This window comes from Phaethon lepturus, unplaced genomic scaffold (assembly GCF_000687285.1).
Source record: "Phaethon lepturus isolate BGI_N335 unplaced genomic scaffold, ASM68728v1 scaffold9460, whole genome shotgun sequence".
NCBI classification, from domain to species: Eukaryota; Metazoa; Chordata; class Aves; order Phaethontiformes; family Phaethontidae; genus Phaethon; species Phaethon lepturus.
The window spans coordinates 1-25,798 of NW_010512552.1; the positions used below are offsets into that span (position 1 = coordinate 1).

Genomic DNA, 25,798 nt, shown 5'->3' on the forward strand with positions numbered 1-25,798 from the left:
CCCTCATCCACTAGGCGGGTCACCTGATCATTTGTTTGGACCAGGAGCTATAGAGAACATTCAGTGTTAATTGTGGCAATATCAGTAGGGTGCCTATGCTTAAATGGATTTAAGCATTGACCTCAAACATTTTCCCAAGGTGCCCAAAGTCTGGGAGCTTTCTGGTGTGTCTCATGAGGACAAAAACTAGAGTATGTCTGCAACTGGTTTCCGAATGATAGAAAATTGTCTTTGTTATCTGTAGGCATGAATGGGAATAGATGTGATAGTTTGGGATGCCTGGAATGAAGATCTGTATCTATACTACTTTTTGCTCATCAGGAGAGTGCTCGTTTCCTTTTACAAGAGAAGACTAGCAATACTAGCATTAAAACTGACCTTGGCACACTGGCAGGAAAGTCTTCATCTTCAGAGTTCCAAAGCTGCCGTTCTTTCGAGGTATCCTAAGGATCTGCCAGCTCTCACTGCTATATTTGGATGATAATGTTAAAAAAAAAAAAAGCACATACCGGATTTCAAATCTACTGGCTTCCACTGAAGCATCAATCAAACCTAGAAAAGAAAACAAGTTTACTCTAGCAGAGTAAGAATGTGGTTATTTATTGCAAAATTAGAAAGTTAGGGAAAGGTGAAGCCAACAAAACACACTCTCGGTAGATATGTGTATGTGACACTTGGAGTTCTAAGTGTGATTTGTGGTCTCTGAGTTGTGTTGCAGTTGAAGAAGCCAATGGAGTGACTCAACAGCATTTCAGTCTTTGAATAATGTGTTTCAGAAAAGAAGTCTAAAATTAGTGAGGAATGAGTTAAAGTCCTTAGTCTTAACAGGCTGCTCAGGGCAGCTGCTTCTCTGAGACTGCTCTTGTTACTTTTGTAATAGTGGGTTGCAATTATTTTTCTTCTCCCTCTCCTTCTGTCTTGTGACCTTCAAGGCCATCATGTTTAGTTGCATGTATTTTTAATGGCAGGTTCATCACCAAGTCTTTAAAATTGTTAAAATGCTTTTAATGGGCATTTATTTAAAAATGTATGGCATACTTGAGTTAGTTCTAAAACTAGAGAGTGTCACAGTGTCTCATTGCACAAAAGTATCCTGACTTCCATTTCAAGGAAATAACTGTCTGATGGTTGGACATGCTAGTGACAACAGAGAAAGGCATTACTGATTGTTGTGGTGTTTTTAAATACTTCTTAGAAATCATGCAGAGAATTAGATAGCAGGATTAAATTGACTCCAGGTTTTGGGACTGAGGAGGAAACTTTTATTGATTGAAAAATCCAGGCTGCCTTTAATCTTGAAACTCTTTTCCTCCTCAAGCCTGAATGAAACCACATAAATCTTTCCTGCACTCCTGTACTATTCACTAGCCATCCTTAGGCACCCCTCCTGTTATTTTTAACTCTTGCAGTTGATTAAGGACATAGGACCTAATCTGACTTAGGTATGTGGATAACAGTTCTCAGCAATGTGAGAGAAACTTCTACCTTCATACGTTCTTTTCTTGTTAACTCCCTGTGGGGTTGTGCAGAGTCAGAAAGCAAGGAGTGTTTCACACACTCTCTTCTCTATGAGATTCATGAGTGTCTCTGGTAACGCTTTCATGCTGGTTCAGAGAGGAGAATAATAATAAATTAATTCTTAGTATGCTTAGACTTGTGGTATCATGTGGATCAGCATGTTCTTGGTGAGTAGAACTAATTAGTGGAGCCTAGTTGCTTGTGGATTTGTCCTGTTTGTCTTCAGTTTCACTGCTTTGTGTCTCCTGATGCACCCACCAGGCAAGGCAAGACATGCTGGGAGGTGCGTGGGTGCTGCTGGTGAACTGAGTGGGGTACTCGAGGAGGGGCATAAGTAGCACCTTTTTCTTTGCCTGCACCATTCTGAAAACTTCCAGAAATGTAGACCTATTTGGAAAATGGGCTCTTTTGCTGTGTCTGTATCTGGCAGATGGGTATCATGGTTCTTACAGAACCAGACCAGAAATGGGACGGTTGCATAAGGTGAAGCTGGAAGAGGGTAACTGGCACTGAGATAGGAGGGTTAGTCAACTAATAACTGGAACCTTTAGTGTTTTATCCACTGCAGACCATCTGGACCTTACAGAGGGAGGAGCTGCTATGTGCAGGAGCGAAACTTCTGCAAATTCCCCTTGGCATGGTAGCGGAGTGGCCAGGTTGACAAGGTGTCACAGCCAAAACAGTCTCAACTGAAGGAGTTTAAAATATTTCAGGCAAATAACGTTTTGTTTTAGTAGACAGAGGGGTGGGTGAGTCCAGAATGCTGCTTTGAGTTTTGAAAATCCCCACTTGATGTAATGTTATAAATGAGGCAACTGTTTCTTTTCACATAGCTTCTCAGTAGTGAATCTAACACAGCCAGGAGGGAAAAAGGCTTTAACTCTTCAGTGGGAGGTCTTGTTGTGGGTAGGTGATCTTGTGAAAGGTATCTGTGACATTACAGCTTTAGCTTTCCGGCTAGGAAAACCCCTCTCTTCTCTCTTCTTTCTCTACTTTCTCTCTGAATCAAGCTTAGTTTCACTTTTTCTCAGAGGTAGGAGTGCCAAGTAAGCTATAAAGCCATGACTTCTCATGGGTGTATAGCAGTGTTGGTATGCAGAAAGTACAAACTATTCAAATAAAAATGGCATAGACCAGTGAAAAGGTGACATTTTTGACAGGTACATTTGTTCGTAATCTATTTTGTAATACTTAGGTTGGATGTTTCTGAGACGATACTGGAGATGCTTCCAGACAAAATGGAGTAAAACTAGTCACAGAGGGTCTTTGGTTTCTCCTACCAGTCTTGATGGTATCTTGCTGGCAATACGGTGCTTAAAGTTTGTTGCTTTTTGTTTTTGTTTTTTTTTTAATTGGGTGCCTTTTGATATAGATTGAGTGTTTTTGAGTTCTAATACAATAGAAAAATCCTTTGGTTCCATGCTCCTGAGAGAGTCCCAAAGTATTTCTTGACATCATGAAATCTCATTACATTTTGAATATTTAGTATTGAGTCTTTACATATTTCAATGTTTTAATATTAAATAGCTGAATCTTTTTTCTTTTTTTGTTCACATATCCAGTGTAATTGTGCTCTGGATTCAGACTCAAACTTAACCGAATGTGTCTGTCTGCATGGCATTCACATATTGTCTCCAGCTGCAGCTAAAATCCCCACACTAATAAAAGACCAGCTGTTCCTGAGTTGCATGTTAAAACTTCAGCAACTTCAAGATGAGATGTGTATAACTTGCCTGGTATTTTTCGCATGGCATCCATATCCCACCTCACTGTGTGAAATGTATAGGACCTTGAACAGTAAAGATGCATCTGTTGAAGTTTATCTTGTGTATGAGAGTTTCATGAAATAAATAAAGGGTTCTTTACTAGCAAACAGTGTATCAAGTCTACTATGCCTGAAAAAACTCAGAGGTTTTCCTATAACTTTGATTGCTGATCTTAACTGAAGAGGCCCAAATTACCATTAAGCGAGAATGCTTAAAATTTTGATGGCTGACTGTTTGTGTTCTTCTTTTTTTCCCTCCAACAGGAACAGGAAATACAGTGGTGATAATGGTTGGCTATCCAAAAGGAATAGAAATATTGGAGCCTGTACGAAGAGGGATTCCAGTAAAAATGACTATTGTTGTTGGCACGCGACATGTGCAGGAATATATTAGTGGTCAGTCAGTTGTGTTTGTAGCCATTGCCTTCATCACCATGATGATTATATCGCTTGCTTGGCTCATATTTTACTACATACAACGTTTCCTGTATACAGGATCACAGTTTGGAAACCAGGTAATTGGACATGATGATGCTTTAAGAGTATTTACTGTCTTCTCATGTTGAATCAGTTGCCTAACTTTGCTTGTTTATTGAAGCATTCTTGAAGATCTGTGCCTTCTTCCTACTTGTGAACACTACTCAGTAATGGTTAGTGAGGCTAATAAGTGGTGTGCTAATTGGCATCACAAGTTTAGCTAGTTGTAATTATTAGATACCTGTATGAAGCTGTGGGACATGTATTTAGCCCAGTTGTCAACAGCTGAGTAAAGGCAGCTTCTTGTGTGATTTGTCACCTAACTTAACTTCCTTCCTTTTGACATTAAAAATTATTTTCATTCTTCAGTAATTTTTGTTCTGAAAGTACTAATTTCCCTAACCAGATTTGTTTTTCTAATGGAGAGGGACCATGGTAACTTTTTTCTAAAGACCCACAAGTAATTAAGGCTACAATTTTGCTTCTAAAGGTTTATGAAAACTGCTTTTGGTACTTCTAATCCTACTACTCCACTGTTGAGTACTGAATGGCAGCAGACTAGAAGGGGCATGTGTGGTGAGATTCAGCTCTTTGGGACTATCTGAAGCGCTGAGAGTGGTGGGAGTACTGGGAAGATCAGGACGGAATAACTTTGATTCTTAATTTGCCCCTTCCAAATCCCTGTTGTTCTTTGATAGGTTAAAAAAAGGTCAGCTTTACTTTTTTTCCCCTGAGGGAAGTACTTCATCGTAGAATAATTTAGGTTGGAAGGGACCTCTGGAGGCTATCTGGATCAAGCCCCCACACTCAAGAGAGCAACTTAGATAGAGTTGTTGAGGAGCTAGCCCATCTGAGTTCTTAAAAATATCTTAGGAAGGCACTTCCTTGTGCTTTTCAGGTCTTGCAAATAAGTTAGATTCCTTCCATGGTCATCAGAAGCTTTACCACAGTTCTCTACTAACAGTGAAAAAGAAAGTTGCACTTGTTTTTCTTTGCAAGCAGGTCTTGGGGGGGTTTTTATCCCCGGTTCAGAACAAGGGGAAAAAAAAAAAAGTTTCAAATGACTGCTTATCCACGTGGACTTCCCCTGCCTTCTGTTTGCACATGTAGATTTTAGCTTTGGAGGAGGAGGGAAGGGAATTTTTGTTTGCGTTCAGGAGTCTGAGCTTTGATTAGGACTTACAGGACTCTTACAAAAATACTTAATTTCTCTATTTAGTAACTGAGGATAACACATAGGATTTCTGTATTGGTTAAACTTGCAGTGTACTTCAAATGTTGATTCCCTAGAACCTTTTTTACTAAGCTTTAAGTCTTAGAACATACATTCTGAGAATACTTTCAAGACAACAAAATTTTGGGGAAGTATTTATAGAAAAAGGGGTATGTTTGTGTGTTGTAACAGTTGTTTGGTGAAGAAAGTTGGTTCTTCCTGTTATATTGGCTTGGGGGTAGTTCACGCTAAGGGAGGTTCAAATGCTTTATAAGTAGTTTTAAGAGTGTTTTTTAGGTTGAGTGTGATGTTTCCCAGAAATATGTACCACAGACTCTTAATAGATTTTGCCATTGGGCTTGTCATTTAAATGCTTCTTAAATGAAATGGTGTAGCATTAGAAGCTTATGCCACTTTCCTCAATTCTCCTTTTAAAACAGCCATTGAAAACAAAAAAATTATAAAACAATGCAAAGTTTAAAAATTGATCAAGATATATCATTAGAAGTCTTAAAAGAATTTTGGAAACAAAAAGCCACCTCTCTAACTCGAATGTTATTTTGCTTGGCTTATTGATTCCAGTTGAATTAAAACTTGTGAGTTAAGTATGCCATGCTTTACAACAAGTTACTGTGTAGCTGCTGAGTGAAGGTGAAGACAGCTATTTTAAGATTTATTCCAACATCAGTTTAGCAGTAAACCTTTGGAAGACCTTGCTCCTGAGGATGAAGCAGGACTCTGCAAAAACCCCTGAGCTGATACAGAAGGTGAAACAGGCTGCTGCTGGTTGTCCCTTTCTGAGAGAACTTTCAGACTAATTCTTTTAACACCATAAAAAAAAAAATCCCAATTTTCAATACTATAAGTCTGTAAAATGGTGTAAGTCATTGTAATTATCATTACAGAGAAAAGCTGCTGTTATCTTTTTTCATTTCTTTATGGTATTTCATCAGTGACGGTTGCTGCTAAACAGGTCAACATCTGTTAGTTCGGAGTGTTTAGTTTCTCAATTTCTAGTAGTAGCTAGCACGTTATCTTGGAATACAGTACTGCTTTCTTTTCTTGCTTCCCCTCTAAGCATAATCAGCACTGTTACTGTATAGAAGTCCAGTATGGTGTCTCATGTCTGTTAAGCCTTTCTTGTCATCTCTTTTGCATAATGTGTCCTTTCAGTGCAAAGCTTTGTGAAACGTGAGACAGTGTTTAACTGAGAGGAAGTATTAATAGCTATAAGCAGCGTTTTGACCTGGTGGCCAACTCTAGGCTGCCTGGCAGGATTCCACCTTCTCTCAAGCTGGTGCAAAACCTACTGTGTGCTTGCTCATGGGCTTGCCTAACTAGAAGGTCTGGTTATACAGCTGTTGTTTCATCTCTGATTGCCTCTACAGCCTACATTAGTTTCAATTTTCCTGTGTGGAAAGGCCCTTGATGCAGGTAGTCACGATATGAGGCTAGGTATGTCAACTTGGTCCGCGTAGTTCTGCACTGGTTGAGTTGGTTGTAAGATCAGTATGTTTATAGATACTGTTTGCTGCTGTGCCCTGAGAATGGAAAACAAATTAGCTAGCCAGAGATGAATCTTTAAATGCATTCAAAAGACTTAGTAATCCACATGGAAAAGCTTTGAAATGTAACTCTTAAAACTGACTTGTGCACTAATATTTAAAACCTTTTTTTTTCAAGGGACATAGGAAAGAAACCAAGAAAGCAATCAGCCAGCTTCAGCTGCATACTGTGAAACGTGGCGAAAAGGTAATTCAGTGGCTCTGCTTATTGCTGTGTGATGTAAAAACTGTTGTAACGTCTTTATAGAATTTAAACTAAAATTCTCACAATGTAATTGCAGTGTGAGTCTTAGAATTTTAGGCTCATTTTAGCACCTTTGCTTAGAAGACCAAGTTTAAAATTGAAGAATCAAATTTGAACTACTTATGAAATGTAAGGCTGTTTTGTTGCAGATAATATCTGGTTATACAGAATGTTGCAGGAGACTACAGGGCTGATACTGTAAAGATGAGGAAACGCTAATATCTTATCAGCACTTGAAAACATCAACAAGTGGATTGTGAAATACTTCCTGGGACCTATTGATTGCACAGTTCTTACAGCTGATGTAATGTTTTGTTTTCTTAAAAGAACATCCATCTTTTTATTGATCATAAGGCCTTAGAAATCTAAAAAGCTTTGAAAAATGGAGCACTTGTTTTATGTTTTGTCATACAATACATTAAGGAGCTGCATAGACTTTACTTGAAGCATAAATTTTTTAGAAGTACATTTCTCTGTATTAAAATAAAGCTATTCTAAAAATGAAAACAGCTTTCAGAAAGTTAGTTTTGATGACATATAGCCTAGTCTCATAGCTGTATTAGAATAACTGAAGTAGAAAAAGTCAAGGTTTTGAATTAAAATATTTAGTCGGAGTTTGAGGCAGCTCTGATCCTAGATGCTGAGTTAGTTTGACTAGACTTCTGTTACTATGCAGACTTTTTTTCCCACCCTTACTTGTTTTACTTGATTAGTTTTTACTTAAGGACTGATTTGCTCAGAGATGAAAAACAAGGATTAGGTTTTTTTAATTCATGAATAAAATTAAGGTGAGAAAGGAAATTTATGTGTAAGAACTTGAGAAGCTGTGGTTCAACAGAAGCTGTTCAGCTTAGGTCACATGCTGCAGAGAATATGCCCTTCATTTAGTACATTGGTTTTGAAATGAAAAAACCCAACTGTCTTTGAACTTACCTTTTTTCTTTTATGCATTCAGCATGTTTAAGTAGCATTTTACGAGTATTTGTTACTTTTAATTATATTCTAAATTCCATCAAAAAGTCATACTTCTGTTCATGCAATAGTGAGTTCCAAGATCAAGAAAGGTGGAATTGAACCAAAAAACTTGTGTAAAGCAGTATCAAAGCAAAACATCAGCATAGGAAGTAATGAATGTAAAAGGGTCATGTTGGAACCTCTGGTGAGAACCACAAGGAAGCAGTTAGCTGCTTTTAAGTTCATGTTCAGTAAACCTCTAAAACGGATTTGTAATATGAAATTTTTGCAGTGTACCAGGCAGTTCCTTCCCATCGATATACCCTTGACTAAAATAAATAAAATGGGGGAATTTAAGTTGTTGGTTGTAACTATGAATGCCATGTTATTTCAGCAAAGTAGAATGAGATTAGATTAAAATATCTTTATTAAAATAGAGGTTTTCTGCTTGGTAAATCATGTCGTCTTATTTGATTTGAATCAGCCTACTATCAGCAAACTTATGTAACTTAATGATGCAGAGGTGTTATGTGAACTAATGTAAATTTATCTGGAAATATAGTCCTCTCTACTCTGTAAATGTACATTTTTTTTTTTTTCTTTAAATACTTCCTTTCAGCCATTATGATTAAAAGAGTATATTTCCTTTATTGTGACACAGTACAGTCTTTCATTATCACTTCACTTGAGGTTGGGGTATTTAACTAAAAATAGGTCAATATTTTAAAAGTGTGTTTGCTATCATGTAGATCTTTCCTGAGAAGCTTATGGGATTATTGTAAAATGGACACTTACTTGAGCATGTGCTACATATGGTGTGCTTGGATTTTGCCTTTTATACAGAATAAAAAATACTTGTTATAGAATAAGTACTTGTCTTACCTTTGCTTATGTAAAAAACAGTCTTAATTTGATTTACTTGGCCATTTAAGGCATTGATTATGTAAATTGATAGTATGCAAAGGAGAAAAATCTTGCCTTGAACTTGAAAGCTCGCTTGCAGTGCTAATCCATTTGAGCATTTGTGGGAATGAAATTGAAGTGCTTCAGTAAGCAGTAAACACAAAATAGTTATTTTGTGGGGGATGAAAGGGAAGTTGGTCCCCTGTCTGTTCTAATACTTGCGTCTTATAATACAACCCAATTAACTTTGAATTATTTCTTTTGTATCTGGAGATATGCATCATATTTGCACTGCAACTAACTATAAGCATGGCTTCAAGAAGGCAGTAAGACCTGTTAGGAAAAATATATAACCCTTAGAAAGAAAAAAAATTGGGATGGGGAGTTTTGACTGTCTCTCTGGTGTGAGCTTGGAGAGAAGTTTTAAAAACTATCCCAAATTGCATACTTCAGTTCTCCTCTAGCTGCCAAAGGATATCTGCTAGGATGTGGTGGAAAAAAAACAAAACAACAGTGGGGAAGAAGGGGTTTGCTGTATTCATCCCTAAGAATCTCTTCCTCCTTAAGCACTTGTAAGTCTTTGGGACCATATTTAAGAATTAGATTGTGCACTTTCATCTGAGCTGACCTCTTTTAAAATGTCTTCATTTTATAGTTACTTTAAACTGAAATTTTAATGTGCTCCCATGAGCAAAGCCAATGTTTGAGACGTTACAAATTACTTGAGGTACCATGTATAGCTATTTAAACTAGAAAATCTGAGTTTGGCTGCTTTTAATAATTAGTATCACTTGATCAAATCACCTCTTGATGGAATCTTGTATTAAATGAGCAAGATATTTTTATTTGCTAAACTGTTTTATACATTTTACATTCTGTGAAGCTAGCTATTACACAAAGCTTGTTCTGTAATGAAATATGGATGTAATGCATTTAAATGTGTTGTCATCTTTAGGGTTTAGATGTTGATGTGGAAAACTGTGCTGTGTGCATTGAGAATTATAAACTGAAAGACACTGTCCGAATTCTGCCATGCAAGTAAGCTGCCGTAATTATTCTTTCCTTTTTAGCATGTTTTCCCTAGGAGATATGTGATGAGCTTTCTGGAAACGCTTCTGAAACTCTGGTGGCAGAGCTGAAGCTGTGCCATTTATATGGCCTGTTATATGTTGAAGGGCATTGGAAGACAACGTAGCGCTTCATAACTATGCAGGAAAAAGGAACGATTGGGAGAAGTGTAGGAGTGAAGTAGAGCTCTCTTAGTATTAAGAACTGTACACTGTGAACTGGTAGCTCTGTGGTGTCCTTGTGGTTAGTAACATCTTGTTTCAGAAAGCTATCCAGAAACATGTCTGTCCTAGTAAATTAAGCAGTACCTAATTGTCAAGGTTATAAAGGAATGGGTTTATTTTTTTAAAGTAATAACTTGCACATTGACAGACTAGTGTGTGGCTTTCATGATATGTTCTAAAGGGCATTTCTTTTCTTTAGGCACATCTTCCATAGAACGTGCATTGACCCTTGGCTTTTGGACCACCGAACTTGTCCAATGTGTAAACTAGACGTTATAAAAGCTTTGGGATACTGGGTATGTTGCACACTTACTTTAATCTTCAAGGTAGAAGTACAGTGCAGGAGGCAAGACTTCATGTAACTGTTCAGAATGAGAACAGTTGTTACTGGATGAGACTGAAGCAGCTGGGCAAAGATGCAAGAGTAATTGATTGAGAAACAGAAAAATAAGGGAATTTTATATCTAAGAGCTTAAACAGTGCATTGAGCAGCTTATAAATCCTCTGCGTACTCTTCTGTGAATTTTTTTCTATCTCCAGCTGATGATAGTAAGGAAGTTGAGGCAGAGGTGAGGCAATTTGCCCAGGCTGCAAAAATATAATTTAATTCAGTAGAATCTAGAGCATATATTTGATCGAGTTGAGAACTGCGATTCAAAGCAAGAAACATTTTTTTTTATCTTGAGTATTTGTGTACTTCCACATATGCCCAACGTTTTATCCCTGTATAGAAGCCAGTACTTAGAATCTTCCTAAAGACATTCACCAGAAATTAAGTGGAGAAAATGATGTGCTCTCATTTCTTTCTGACAGCACCAGAAAAGAGACATGAAGACACATGCGGTAGGTTACTCAGTCACTGTTGATAAATAGTATTGAGTTCCACTAAAATGCCATAGGCATGAATGTACCTCTTTTCTATTGATCTACAGAGATCTTCATAAAATAGGAGTGTTCCTTGGTTTCAGGGACCTTTCTTTCATAGACTGTCTGCATTTTGACTAGCTTTTCTCTTATTTCTTTGCAGAGACTTAGCAGATCTGTGGAAGACTTTTATGAATTACTTTTTTTGTTTTGTCAAAGGTGACAATACTCTTCCTATGTAATATACATACACACCAGATTGTGGCGCTTCTGTTTATTAAGTCAGACTTTACCCAAGAGTTGCAATCTTTTTGTCATGTGAAACAGCTATTATTACTTTAATATTGTTATGTTAGCAGCTCACTTTATGCTTACTTTCAATTCTTGGAGTTGTAACTTGTGTTATATGCAGAAGGATGTATCCTTTTGTATACAGTCTGAAAACTAAAATACTAGAACCTTCAGAACACTTATTCTCTGAATTCATGCTATTGCAGAGGATACTGATACCAAGCCTAACCAGGAGCAGCAATACCTCCTCTGCTCTTTAGGCAAAATGAGTGTTGGAAAGCAGGTTGAATGGGATTATATTAAGTACAGAAGCCTAGTTCTTTTTTTCTGACGGAATGGGGGAAATGTGTCTTGCTTATGCATCAATCATTGAAGTCCCACTGAAGCTAGTAACGTGGGAAATAATTCGGTATTCTTTCTTCTAGCTTAGTTTTCAGCCTGATCCAGGTTGCCCAATCTAGTTTGCAGAGTGATTGTATGAATTTTTTACTGATGTGAGGCGGCAAAAAAAGTGCAAAGAGCAAGGCAGCTTCTTTCAGTAGTGCTTACTGAGTGACATAACTGCAGAAAAGAATGTGCAGCCTTATTATAGAAATCTACTAAATCTTCTGCAAAGAGGTTGAAGGCTCAATTCAGTTTTATGGAAAAAAAATACTTCAGATGCTTCAAAATTTTTAAAGGCTCAAAGTAGAAAGAAGGAATTAAGTCCTATTACCTGGCTTTTGTTTTGTAAAGAGCAGACTTCAGTGGTCTAGTTCTGCATTATGCTATTTCTTACAATCAAACAAACAAACAAACCACCAACCCTGCAGTTTAGCATGTCTGACTGATTTAGTAGAGCATTGTTGAATCCTTTAGTCTCAGTGCTTAAAGTGCCTTAAGTTCTGGAAACCAACATCATTAATGCCCCCCACGCACACACGTAGAGATTAGTATCATATATATCTTAACTTGTGTTCAGTGGTAGCAGGTCTATAGCTTATTAAAATTCAGCACATTTTAAAATATGCTGCTTTTGTGCTAAAGAAAGAATCAGCCTAGAATTTCTTAAATCTTAAGATGGGCCTTTGCTAATTGTTTGGGGAGGGGGAAAATGCTCATTATGAAGCTCACAGAATACCTACTTGTGCTTGCTTATGTAGAAATAATGTCAGTATATCAATGGCAATATCGTAATGAAGGTAGTCTGTTTAATTTTAGGAACAGAATTGTGCATGTAGGACTTGTAATTAACTTTCAGAATGGATCAGAAGTAGCTGCTATACGATAGGTGAAATTAATTCCTTTGCTTGCGCTGCAGATGTTTTATTCCTGCCAAGTGACAAGCCAGCATATTTGCATTTTTGGAACAGATTTAAAGTTAGGCTGGAGGTAGAGGAGGAGAGAAGTTTGTTCTGATGTCAAATGTTTGCTCATCCCAGCAGGAAGAAAAAATCTAAGCTTGCCCAGCTATCATGAAAAACAGAGGCTTCCACAGACTCATAAAGGATCAATAGGTTTGCTCAGTGAAGACTTCATATGTGCTCAGCCTGCTTCTAACCAGGCTGCAGCAATACTGTTCCTACAGTGTTGAAATAATCCATCCAAAAGGCTGGCTGGGTTCACTCCTGCTGTTGCTGCTTTTGGCTTTGGGGTAGCTTTGAAAAAGTGGCTTTTCTTTTGCTTGGCTTTGTTTCTTTGCAGTTGGACAATAACATTGAAAGTAGACACTACTCAACACTGTACCCATGAGTGCATAGATAATAGGCAAAAAACGGTCTTTTTTCCAATAAGGTGAGGTTACAAAGTGGTAACGTGGAGGAATGTTGATGCCTAATGTAGACAAAAATGTCATTTAAATATATTTAATTTTGAAGGGGGACCCTGAAGATGTACTTGAAGTTCCAATACCTGAATCAATAAGCGGCAGTGTTTCAGTCGGAAGTCTGAGTATTGCTTTACAAGATGATGACAGAAATGAAGTAAGCGAATTGTCGGCTTCCTCCACTAATGAATCTGTATTGCAATGTACCAGTTTAAAAGAGGACGCAGGTGAAACCACAGCATTACTTGGTAAGTAATAATTTAGTTTCTCACTTGACAATCCTTAAGGCCATTCATTGTGTTAGAAGAAGCCATTCTGCAAGTGATGCTAGTAGTGTTAGTGTGTTGCACTGCGGACCAGACTGAGTGATGTCACTTAATCCCGATGTTCAGAAAATACAAACAGGTAGATTCTGAGAGAATGCTATTGAGTTGGAGAAAACTAGTCTTGAGAGGAGGAAAAGAAAAAAAAAGGGATGTGTCTTAGGATTACTTACCCAGAGAAACTTGAGAACCTTAGGCATATATGAATATGAAATTTGTTGCCAGAGTTTGGATTAATGTAACAGACGAAATACATTAAAATACTAGATCAACAACAATTCTTCTTCTAATTCCTGTCTTCTAGATGTGGATGTCAGTAATAACCGGCATGGAGAACATCTATCTAATGGAAGTTCCCACTGAACTGCTTCATGGAAGATACTTTGAATAGACTGTTGAAGAACTATTATTTTTTATTTAATTAGTATGGACTTTTGTCTAGTTAATGGAAAAAATAACAATATAAATTATTTTACCTTTCAAACTTTTCTAGCTGGTGTTCCAAAAGGGCTAATAACTAAGAATTTTGTACACAGGAGGATTTTATAAAATCTCCTCTGGATGTCTCATCCTAAAAAAAGATGCAATAACCCTTTTTCTGTAAGCATTGTTACAATGTCATTGTGTTCCAGAGGGCTGTAACAAAGACGAAGACTAGGCAGTGAAAACAATGTAGAATGTCTCACGGATAAATATTTTGGATGCACTATTTACATTCAGTATGTACACATGGAGAACACTTACAAGACTACAACTATTAAAATGTTCTGAAAGTTCTGATCTGTTGTAATTGGAGACAGATATTCTTAGAAAAGATATAATCTAACCTTGAAGGAATCTTACAACTTCATAGATATGTTGCATATCCTTTTTTGTGATGAAAAAATTGCTAGCTTCAACTTTCGTTATATGTAACAAATACTGATTTGATCTTGTAATGTGTTCTACTCTGAGTGGATGCTGAGAGAAAAGGAGACTTTCTCCATCTTGCTATGGAATTTGGCAGTAATAGGTTGTGCTAGGTGGTCTTCACGTGCTGAGCATGTAGACTTATTTAGGTATATGCACACTGGTTACCTCTTTCAATCTTAAACTCAGTAGAACAGAGGTAAAGGGCTAATTACGGCTAAAATATATTTATTAGTCTATTTATAAGAATTTACTTAATTCCTTCTTACCCCTGCTCACATCCTGTTCTACTTAGTTATGTACAAATTGCAACTGTTTCTTAGGATCTACAAAGTTCAGGTTTGTTTGTTTTTTCTCTTCCTTTGCATAGAGATGCTGGAATTGTTCTCTTGGATATTCCACATTAGGAGTTTTGACTGGGTTTGCCATTAGCTTTTATTCCTTTCTTTTAGATTAGCAGTATTGTGCCTTACAGTAAAATACTTAAGAAACCTGAAGCATCTGAGAGTAAATATTAACCCTGGCATCTCCCATTATGACCTCTTATTCAACTATTTATATACTGTAAAGTGGTATAAGGAATTGCTAAACTGTTTTGTAAAGAAATATGTATATTTAAAACACTACTTATTAAGGGTGTTAAGTGAATTGTTTAGGATTTTAGCATTGTCATGTTATAGATAATATGCTACATTCCTCAATTTTCTTTTGTAAAGCTGTTACTACAGGTTGCTTAAAACAGTGTCTTTTACTAGACTTGTTTTAGAGTGCATTTTGGTTTTAAAATGTATATTTGGAATGTTTTTAAGAAAATATGCAATTCTTTTTCTAACTTATATTGAGCTTCAATAGAAGCAATAACTTTTTTTAATTTTAGAGTGAATGTTCCAGAAATGACAGAGGTTTCAGCTGGGGAAATATAATCTGAACTTCTACTTTGCAGAGCAGATGTTTCACCCTAAATTTCCTTCCAAATATTCCTACTAATGCTTACTTTAAAAAAAAAAAAAATTCTGCCTCTTCCCTGTAGGAGTGTAACTTTTAGGTGTACTGGGAAATTGTCAGGTTGTAGTTCTAATGTCACCAGCAGGTGCAAGTTTTTGTGATGCCTTTATCTTACAAGAAGCACATGAGAATGGAATATGACTGACCAACCATCTCCAAAACTGAACAAATAAACAACCCGCAACTAAACCAAACAATGTATTGGGACATTTATGTCTCCAACAGAAGCTTATCAACATTTCCAGAACTGCCTTTTTAACTATCTCTTCAATACTAAAAACTAAGTCTTCTCCCTCTTCCTTAACACAAAACTGAACATTGATGTAATATCATAGTAAATATTGAGAGGGTTTAAACTCTAGCTCAAGGAGGAACCAAAAGGCGTTATCAAGAGAAGTCTTGTCAGTCTGTGGATTGTGTCTTGCGGATACCTGCAGCGCAATATTCATGCTGGAGGGGAGAGATGTGGTAAGTACTTCAGCTTTTATGTAATACCTATAAAACCAAAAGCTTTTCTTAAAAAAAACAAAGCTGAGATCTGGCAGAAAGCTGGAAGAAAAGCTAAAGAACCTGCAAATTGAAAAGTGTGCTTATAAAATCTGAAGTGTAAGTAGAAATAGCAGAGTGTGAAGATTCCTGGAGTATCTTTCTAATGCTGGCACTACCTGTTTCGTTTCAGCCTTTCACAAAGGTAGTTACAGTCATTTGAGCTGAATGGGTTTGTCCGTAGTTCATCTTCAATATAGTTAGGTCTTGTAAGGCCAGCTGTGCTGCTGAGGAATGATGACAATAAAAGGCCGAATTGCAGTGCCTCCAACAAGCAGTTTGCTCTCCTTGGAAGCACGATGACAAAAATCTTCCGAAGCGAATCATTAGTCTGACCTCAGTCAAAAAGCTGACACATGTTAGCAAAAGGAGAATGGTAGGTTAAAAAGTACAGGACAGGAAGGAGACAATGTGTGGAGCTTGAAACAGTAGCAAGAGAGGATTAGAAACATGAAGCTTATTGCCTACTGTTATAACTCAAATCGATTACTTTTGGAGTAAGTGGGTGTAAGCAGCTCTAGGTAAACATGGTTTTCCAGACTGATGAACTGGACCTATTGTATTGGATCAAACCGGTATTTCTAGTTTCAAATATGTTAACTACCAAAAGTTTATATAAAGATCAGAACTAATGAGTCTTCCCCCCCCCGCCCCCACTATGAATATTTTTGCAGGATAGGTGCCTTGTGATTCCCCTACCGTTTGGACAATCTTTAATCTGCCTCTTCTGCTTAGGCTACAGCCTGCCTAATGTGGGAGATGATGCTGTATGTGTTGTGGGTTCCTTCTGCCCTCCTTCCTGCCCCCGGCCCGAGTTCTTTCACTTTCTAGCTGCACATTTTTCATAAAACATGCAAGAACGTGTCTCTGGGACCTCTGTCCAATTTTGCTGAAATCGGACAGAGGGTCTCTTACTAGAGGCATTCTTGCGGTATGATTATACAAAGCTAAAGCATGGTGCCCATGTGAAGCAGACAGCCGCCCCAATGGTGACACTGAACAAATCAATTGGGCAAGAGCCCTGGGAGGACTAGGGGATGTTGTTATTGTAGAATGAATTTTGTTAGTGTTGTGTGTTGCTATGGCTGTGTTAGTGTTGGGGAGAAAATTTGTAAAGTTCAAGTGATTTTTAAAAAGGAGCTATGAACATGTCAAAATGGACTGGTGTTCAAAGTGAAAACTAGAGGCCCCTCTGTTCAGAAATTTTAGTTTATGGTCTACAAATGCCAAATGGGAAAAGAAATTTGATGGTAAATAACTGTTTAAACTAGCTTCAGCTTTCAGACTTGATAGCAAGCGAAAATGAACCGTAGATATTTCAGATCCAAATGCATGTTAATAGTGAGTTTACCTGCAGTACCAATTTAACTAGAAAATTTGGATTTTTTTACTAATGACCCCTGGACTGGATTCTTCTTTGTCTCTAAGCGATGCTTGGAGGAGATTCTTTGCATGTACTAGGGAAGTTTGATTAGATAGCAATACCTCCTTCCCCCTGCCCCTCACCCTTGCCCCCCTGAGTACATGAATGTAGTCCAGTAACCTGTTGCCAGTAATTAGTGCTAAATTCTGGAGGTATGCCAGAGGGATTGTAGGATAGTTTAACTACAGCGAGAATGCTTTTAATCCATGCTGACTTAATAAATTGGGCTCCAGTATATTGCTGCCAAAGCCGGGCTGTTACACTTTGGGAATTCCTGACATGTGCCAGGGTGTAACTGGCACGGAGAGACACCATTGCAACAACTTTTGCCAAACATGCAAAGACTTTTTATTTTAATCACTTCTTGATTCAGGAGTGGTCATCCTGGTTTTCTGCCTGGCCTGCTAAGCTTTCTCTAAGACTAGCCAGTAGTAGTTGTGCAGAGAAGAGCCCAACAAGCATGTTGCAGTGGTTACCTGCTTCCTATGCCTTGTGATTCAGAGGATGTCTGAGGCAGAGGCAGCATCTGCACTTGCAGGTTTTGAGGAGCTCAATCGGAAGCAAAAGGTGTTGGTTTTACTTTGAGAGGAGCCGATAGGACACAACAGGCCAGGCTGATTATTTAGCTGCCCCATGAAAGCAGACTTCTCCTGTCTAGACATGCAGCTACTGTTAACAGTACCAGCTGTACTTTGAAGCATGTACCAGTAGGTTAAGAATGGCATTCTGAATTTCTGGAATATTTTTTCAGTTGTTGCCACAATATGTAATAAGGATTTTGTTACAACGTTTTGTAAACGTTTTTGTTACACATCAACATCCCAAGTGTCTGGTAAAACTGGGAACTCTTGCTCAACAGAGCCTTTAGCACCCTGAATCAAGTCAGTAGTGATGATGATATGGCAATGGTTAGGTGGGTGTTTGGGGGGTTTGTTTGCTTTTTGTTTTGTTTTGGGTGGTTTTTTTGTTTCATTTTTTTGGGGGGGGAGTGTCAGTGGAGAGGTGGCATGTGTAGCTTTTGTTGGTGTAATTTTCAGCACTTGGCATTGAATGCAGTGTTTCTGTGCTGGACGAAGATACTGAGATCAGTAAGAACTTACTGAAATCTGTTAGAGTCAGCTGGCAATATCTCGTCGGGTGAACCTGGAGGGAATGGAGTTCTTGGTGTTGGCTGCCTGGTGAATCAAATTGTGTTGGCAGCCTGACAAGAGACTGTTCTCTTCTGTGTCTCCCTTCAGCCACCAGGCCGATTTAATAGCTTGCTGTTACAAGGGGGCAGAGAGAGAGAGTGGTCCCTTTCTGGTTTCCTTTTCTGCTCTATTTACTTTGCTCTGTCTCACATTCAGATTAAGAGTATGTGATAAACTAATTCAGCTTAAGTGGCAGAGCCACATCAAAGCTGCATTTTGACAAGCTAGGAAGCTGAACATTCTTACTGTGCAATTGAATGACTTTCAGAGCTGGGCTAAGGGGATGAGGAGTTGGGGTGGAGGAGGGAAGAGCAAAATTCTCTCCCCTTGGGTATGTTGAAGAGATGCAGTTTTATAATGGGGCCGTGGTGAATTACAGTTCCTGAAATGGAAGGTGGCAGCAGCGTATTTTGTTGTTTTTTTTTAAATCAGAATGACTGTAAAAATTGTAACATGTCTTCTGTCTTTGAGACTGATCTTTACGAGATGTGTTCTTTTTGTCTCATAGGTGATATGTGAAGATTTGGGAATTGGAATTGTAGATTAAACATGCGCAAATCAAGCTGAAGGCTTTTGGTTTTTTTCAGTATGGGTCCTTATCTCTTTCCTCAGATATCCTGCTGTATTGCAAAACTTGATTTGAGGAAGTTTTAAAAGTAGAATGTCTTTATAATTGCATGTTTTTATGTGAAGAATGCATTGCCTGGAATATGTTCACTATACTTCCATTGAACCTGAAGCTACTTTTCACCATCTGAAACGTGGTAATGATACTGCATTTTTAAATGAGAATATCCTACTTAATTCAGAAGAGCAAAATAATTTGAGTTTCCATTGTTTTGCTAGTCTGAAGCTTAAGTCCAAAAACTTGAAGCCAGTTACTTCTACTATAAACGTAACTGTAGAGAACCATTTGAACTTGCTAGTCTGTCAACAGCTAGTCACAATTGACTGTCTTTTATGGTAACCTTGTACTAACTTGGTTGCATTGTTTGGATTAAGCACTGGGCTACGTCTTTTCCATTGTATATGTACAACTGTAAGAATGTCAAGTTATGCATTGTTGGTGTAACTTAATGGCTAAAAGCTCAAATCTCATAATAAATTATACAGACCTTTTAAAAAGCAATGGCTGAGAAACTTGAGGGTTTTGTTTTCTTTGCCACACTTATGTAAATGGACCTGATACACTCAAGTACCACAGCACCAAACAAGTTTTAACTTCATGTTGGGTAGCTAAGGGGGAGATCCTTTCTGCAGTTTGTAGAGTTTCCCCCATGTAACCAATACATGGGGGTGGCTGGCTACTAGGTGCCCACCCAGCTGCTCTCACTCCCCCTCCTCAGTAGGACAGGGGAAGAAAATAAGATGGAGAAACTGATGGGTCAAGATAAACAGTTACCATCACAGGTGAAACAGACTTGTCTAGATGAAGATTAATTTTAATTTATTGCCATTTAAAAATAGAGTAGGATAGCGAGAAACAAGGACAAAACTAAAACCACCTTTCTTTACCCTGGTCTTCCGTGAGTCCTTCACTCCTGACTCTTCTCCCTTCCCTGGCAGTGGTGTCAGGGGAAGGAGGGTTGGGGTCAGTGCCCAGCGTTGTGTCTCTGCTGTTGCGTCCTCCCACTGTTGCCCCGCTCCACCGTGGGGTCCCTCCCATGGGCTACAGTTCTTAAGGAACTGCAGATCCCCTCTGTGGGGTATGTGGAGTTATGGTGGAGGTGCCACGAGTCTGGCAGAGGGGCTCACCTATGCCAGCTTGTACTGGCATGGGGGCTGCCACACTGCCACAGCCTTGCCATGTGAACCAAATACGCTAGTAAATGAGGGAAGCTTCCCTCTGCAGAAGCACACAGCACATGCAGCAATGTGTTTGAATGTTTTCATCCATGCGCAGGGCTCTGAAGTGAATGGGCTGTGCCTATTTCACAGGTATAGAAATGTATTACAGAAGTGCTTGTGATAAAGATCGTAAGACTGTTTCTTGATAATTGATAATTTTTTAGTTGCAGGACAAATTCAGGGATTGGCCGTTTATGTATGTCAGTACAATTCAAGCAAACACTGTAAAGAGGCAGAAGAGCTAGGCTTTTGCTATGGCATCACAGTAGCAACCTTTTTTTTTTTTTGCAAAGCTTAAATTCTTCTAAATTAATTCTGTAAATCATAAGGTAGATTGCAATGCCTTGAAGGAGTAGTAATCAGTTACAAACTGTAGTACTAAGTTCCAAACAAAAGCGTAAAAGCTATATAAAGTGGTTTTATAACCATGTTTTTCAAGAGGGGTACTAGTACATAGAAGACAGTCAAACTGTATGTCAACTTTAGTAGATGTAAAGCATTAAGGAACAAACTCTGTGCACAAGCTAGGTTAACTGTTGCTGCTAACAAGGACTTAACAGCAACTGTCTTGGGTTTTAGAGGGAATGTCTAGAATTGGAACAGACCTTAAATAAATGCTACTTTAGTTCACCTAATTTATCTTAACTCTGGGAAGCTATAGAAGTCTAACCCCTGATGACTGGAGGACACCTCACAGGACTTCTTACTAAAAGATTATGCTGTGTGAGACAAAAGATCAATGGGATTTTTCAATCCAAGCAATTTAGCAACTTAAATTACTTGGAAAGAGAAAGCCAAAAGACAGTCTTGACCTTGCAGTATTGATCTTGTACTTCATAAAAATTTGAGAAGCAGATGCAGATTTAAAACAGCTTTCATTTATCAAGCAGCATTAAATTAGAACTAGCCAGCTTTTCAAGTTACTTTCTTTTTCAATTTCAGGGCTTAAATAACAGCAGCTATTCTACTATCAGCTTAAAATATACTTCAGCAGACTCCTTCCCCAGTTTCCCCAACACTATGTATCTAACACCTGAATGGTCCTCTGATTATATGCTTTAGAAGGAAGAGGCTATTTTAATTTTGGTAGCCACAGAGCAACTGCCTATGCAGGTTCTGAAGTCAGAAGAGGCTCATAACTTGGATGTTTAATGGAAGACATGAGCCCATCTTTCCTCAAGTGAAACATTCTTACAAGCATGAAATGGGTACAGTACTTCAACTACTCATGGCGTGAGGCCAGTATTCTGGAAGAATGTGGTGGTCTGAGCCTACAGCACACAACACCTCACTTCTGCCATGTAACAAGAAGCCTTTAGCTTTTTCTAGACATCAAGATGAGATGCCCTACCTGAAAACAGTGTGCATCATTAGAAGTTGCATCCAGCTTTTAGGTCTTACACAGCCAAGAAAAGGCAAACAACAGGAACTGAAGTTACTTACTTTGGTACAAATTGACTTTTGGACAGAAGGATTAATATTTAAATCTGGGGTGAAAGGGCAAGTTCTGAACATGAGCTGGTAAGTGGGCCCAGGTGGCCAAGGCAGCCAACAGCATCCTGGCCTGTATCAGGAATAGTGTGGCCAGCAGGAGTAGGGAAGTGATTGTGCCCCTGTACTCGGCACTGGTGAGGCTGCACCTCAAATCCTGTGTTCAGTTTTGGGCCCCTCACTACAAGGAGGACATGTCCAGAGAAGGGCAACAAAGCTGGTGAGGGGTTCTGGAGAACTGGGGTTGTTTGTTCTGGAGGAGACCTTATTGTTCTCTACAATTACCTGAAAGGGGATTGTGGTGAGGTGGGTGTTGGTCTCTTCTCCTAAGTAACTAGCGATAGGATGAGAGGAAATGGCCTCAAGTTGCGCCAGGGGAGGTTTAGACTGGTTACTAGGAAAAATTTCTTTATGGAGAGAATGGTCAGGCATTGGTACAGGCTGCCCAGGGAGGTGGTGGAGTCACCATCACTGGAGGTGTTCAAAAAACATGTATATGTTTTAGTGGGCACAGTGGCTGGACTTGATCTTAAAGGTCTTTTCCAACATTGATGATCATCCTCTCTGGAATTAAGAGCCTGTAGTTCAGGCTGTACATATGACATACAGAGTTTAACCCACAGGCAAAAAGAGCATAAGTGTAAGGCTCAACACATTGCACAAGCTCAAGCATGTGTATCACAAAAAACATTTTTTATTGTTTAAATGCATAAAATGCTATTTATAGTGTATTACATCATTAATCCAGTGATTGCAGTTTAAAATATACAATTAATTGGTATAGAACACTGGCAGGGTTTTCTTTTTACCAGTGACACAGTGGTTTTATTTTGATGTTTTTGTCTCTGATGGATTTTCCCCAGTGTCTAGTGTCTTCAGCAATCTGAAGAGGCCAGCTGCTTCTCGTATCCGACTGAACTCAATACAGAATGCTTGCACTTCTATAAACAAGTCCTGTACATTAATAATTTTGTTTCTGATTAAAGACTGAAGAAAGACACAAACAAGACGTACCAGCCGGTTCTGAAAGAGAAGAGGGATGGTTTCATAATCCAAATAAATGTTAAAGGCAGTTAAAGGCCTGTTGGCCCTCAGCAGTACAACTGGAGCATTTCAAGAGCATTTTAGCCACAGCAGTTACCTTGTTCCCAAGCTTTGTACATGCTGCCCCTATTTTTCTACCTCCCACACTGCTACTGTATTTAAAAAATTGACTCCTCTGCTTTGTAGTACTGTACTTCAGGATACAGGCGCTTTCTCAAGACTAATCCTGTGCACAAATGGAAGCACCAGACCTACATATACCCTGTACTTAATTTCTTTATTATGTAATCTCTAAAGGCAGAGAGAATGGATCGTAGCTCAAAATGATGTCATCACTAGGGTCTTGCTTAGTCCTGTTTAATACGATAACACTATAAAGAAAAATGAACAAGCTCCACATCTCAAAATTCCCCCGTCACCACATGATTAAGGCACTGCAGCTGGGAAGTGACAGCAGCAGAAATGATCCCACACTTGCTTTGTGGGAAGCACTCTATCACTCAATTAGCACATGACCCTCTTGCTCTACCTTAGAAGGAAAGACAGTACCAGGGACAACTAATGCACGAACATGCTTCAGAGCTCACAGCTGTGACTTCCTGCCTGATCCAACAAAAAGAAGGGATCTCAGAAGTGTTCCTCCTTCCTAAGGGCTGCTTGGATAACACCTTGCAGAGCACACTGGGAGTTGGGAAGTGGAGACCGTGGAGCTGGCACCTACAATTTGTCATACACAGATGCAGTCACTAACCCTCTGCTTTAGAAGTACATTCTTCCTCAAGGACAAAAGCAGGTCTTGCTTTATCACTGAAGTGGTCTCATAGTTCACATTGTGAGAAAGAGTTGAACCTAAACCTTTCTCTAAAAGCAACTATATACACAAACAATTATCAGACAGAACGGAAGGGACTTGATTAAGTGTCCAAAGTATTTTAGATTATTTAATTCTGAAAATAAGCTATCAACTATTTTTACAGGAACTGAGCTTACTAGTGCAAAATTTGCTACCTATACCAAGAGAATTCAGAAACTGAACAAGTTATTTCCTTCACTGCATTCAAAAGGTATCACGTTTTCTCTGCAACACAAATTCATTACTCTTGTAACTTTACTAATTGAGGAACGTGAAACTCGGAATAAAAGTACAAATGCAAGATGCTGGCTGACTCCCAATCTCTGAGGATCATGCCTCTTTTACTTCCAATAGGAGTGGTTTTGCTTTTCAAAGAAAACATCTTGTGTCTTGGTTGCTGTGAGGCCTCATACACAGTATTACCAAATGTTAGATCTCACAAGCCTTGCATGCTACTTGGTGATCAGTATGTGTTCCCTGACGCTCTGTTCCTTTTTGTCCCCAGTGTGCCTGAAGTGCAGCTGCTCTACTCTCTCAGCGGCCCCTCTGAGCACAGTGTCCCACTCTTGTGGGCATATTCTCGGCAGCAGCTCAGCTCTGCTGGTATTTCCCTGTTCTGCTACCAAATGTAATAAGCACAGCTCTTCAGCAGGTCATAGATCAAGCCACCCATGTGTATCTGGCAGAGTCCCAAAGCAGAGAAGCATCAGCAGCCACCAAAAAATAACAAATGATTAGTCATCATCTGGAGAACAAGACAGAGGGCGTTTTGCTGCTGTCTAAAACCACACTGCACCCATATTCTGTGTACTGCATGCAATTTTCACCTCTGCAGCTTAAGGATACAGTAGAGCAAGAAAAGGGACACCAAAAAAGCTTAAGGGGAAGGAACAGCTGCCTTGTTGCAAGAGATTAAAGAGGCTGCAATCCTTCAATGGTGAGAGGAAAAAGCTGATGCAGGACTTGGTGAAGATTCACAAAGCCTTGGATAAACTGACCATGGAACTGTTTTTCACCAATGACATACCCAAGAAAACAAGATCTACTGGGCACTTGGTGAAACCAGCAGATAGGTTTAGGATAGAAGGAAGTACCTTGCACAGCATGTAGGCAACCTTACGTGCCAAAGGTGTGGAAACCTCCCCAGGGGGTAAACCTCCTTGAAATGGCTACAATTTGCATGCTGGTACTGAGGAAGTATGACAGGTTTGGGAAGCAGAGAATATGGTGTTAAGAAGATAGAAAAAGAGAAGCTTTTTGGTCTTTGAGGAGGTCTGCAAGCTGTTGTAGGTTGGTAATAGTCCTGATTGAAGGGCAAGACTTCTGTGTGTTTTGTAACATCGCCTTAAAGATTTGGAAAGTGGTGAGTATACTTGTATAGAAAAGAAACTTGAAGCTTAAAACTAAGCAGAAGGCAAACAACTAATTCTGAGGGTGAAGAAAAGGCACGCTGAGTGACATAAATCTTTTCCATGTAAGGACCCAAGTCACATAAAACCACAGTTTTGCCAGGGAGACGTTTACTCTGTCTACAGAAAAACAGGGAACCATAATTACCTGTGAAGTCTTGTAGAAAGGTGAAGAAACATCTGTTAAAACACTATAAAGAACTGCATAGTGTGTTAGGAAAAAAATTGTGCCTTTGAAATAAAGCAGCAGTAAGACAGAATAACTCAATAGTATCAGCCTCATAAAATCTCGACATATATTACACAGAGCAATATATGGGATCCTTTTTCCTAACCAATTTACTAAAGTGCTCACCTGCATATATTTGTCTTTAATCTGTTCACAGGTTGAGATACAGTTGGAGATATAAAGATGAATAAATTCAGGCGGGAGGTCAACTGCAGTAGTAAGCCTGTTCAAAAAAGAAATAAATCCAGCAGTTTATGAAGCCATAAATCTAGTGATTCTATTGCAAAATGGATGAGTTAGACCTGTGGTATTCGTTTACTCCCAGTCATGTCATACCGAGCTGATTTCTGACAGCTTCCACAGACATATTTCTAAACATTTTAAATGTCTTCATTATGAGTCCAATACTTTTTAAAACTCTGACACAGTATAGAAGCTGAGTCAGATTGGTTTGTAGTACAAAACATACCTACAAACATTTGCTGTACATTACACAAATGAGTCAATGATACTAGTTTCCAATTTACGATGAAGCCCCCAAGCTGAATACCAACATTCTTCTGCAGTAAGCACTGCAGTACAATTTTGCATATTCATATTTGCAATTCAGGTACTGAATGTAGATGCTGAACTCCTTC

At 38.7% G+C, this 25,798-nt stretch overlaps 1 protein-coding gene across 1 annotated transcript; it reads left to right on the top strand.

The window, feature by feature from the left end:
* Positions 1–1,948: 1,948 nt before the first annotated feature.
* RNF149 (ring finger protein 149) lies at positions 1,949–14,081 on the top strand (the record flags this gene model as incomplete). Its single annotated transcript, XM_010287393.1, has 7 exons — positions 1,949–2,017; positions 3,548–3,798; positions 6,657–6,725; positions 9,595–9,677; positions 10,131–10,227; positions 12,943–13,138; positions 13,518–14,081. Coding segments are annotated over 7 exons (824 nt in total), but the record flags the coding sequence as incomplete, so codon positions are not given.
* Between the last annotated feature and the right edge of the window lie 11,717 nt (positions 14,082–25,798).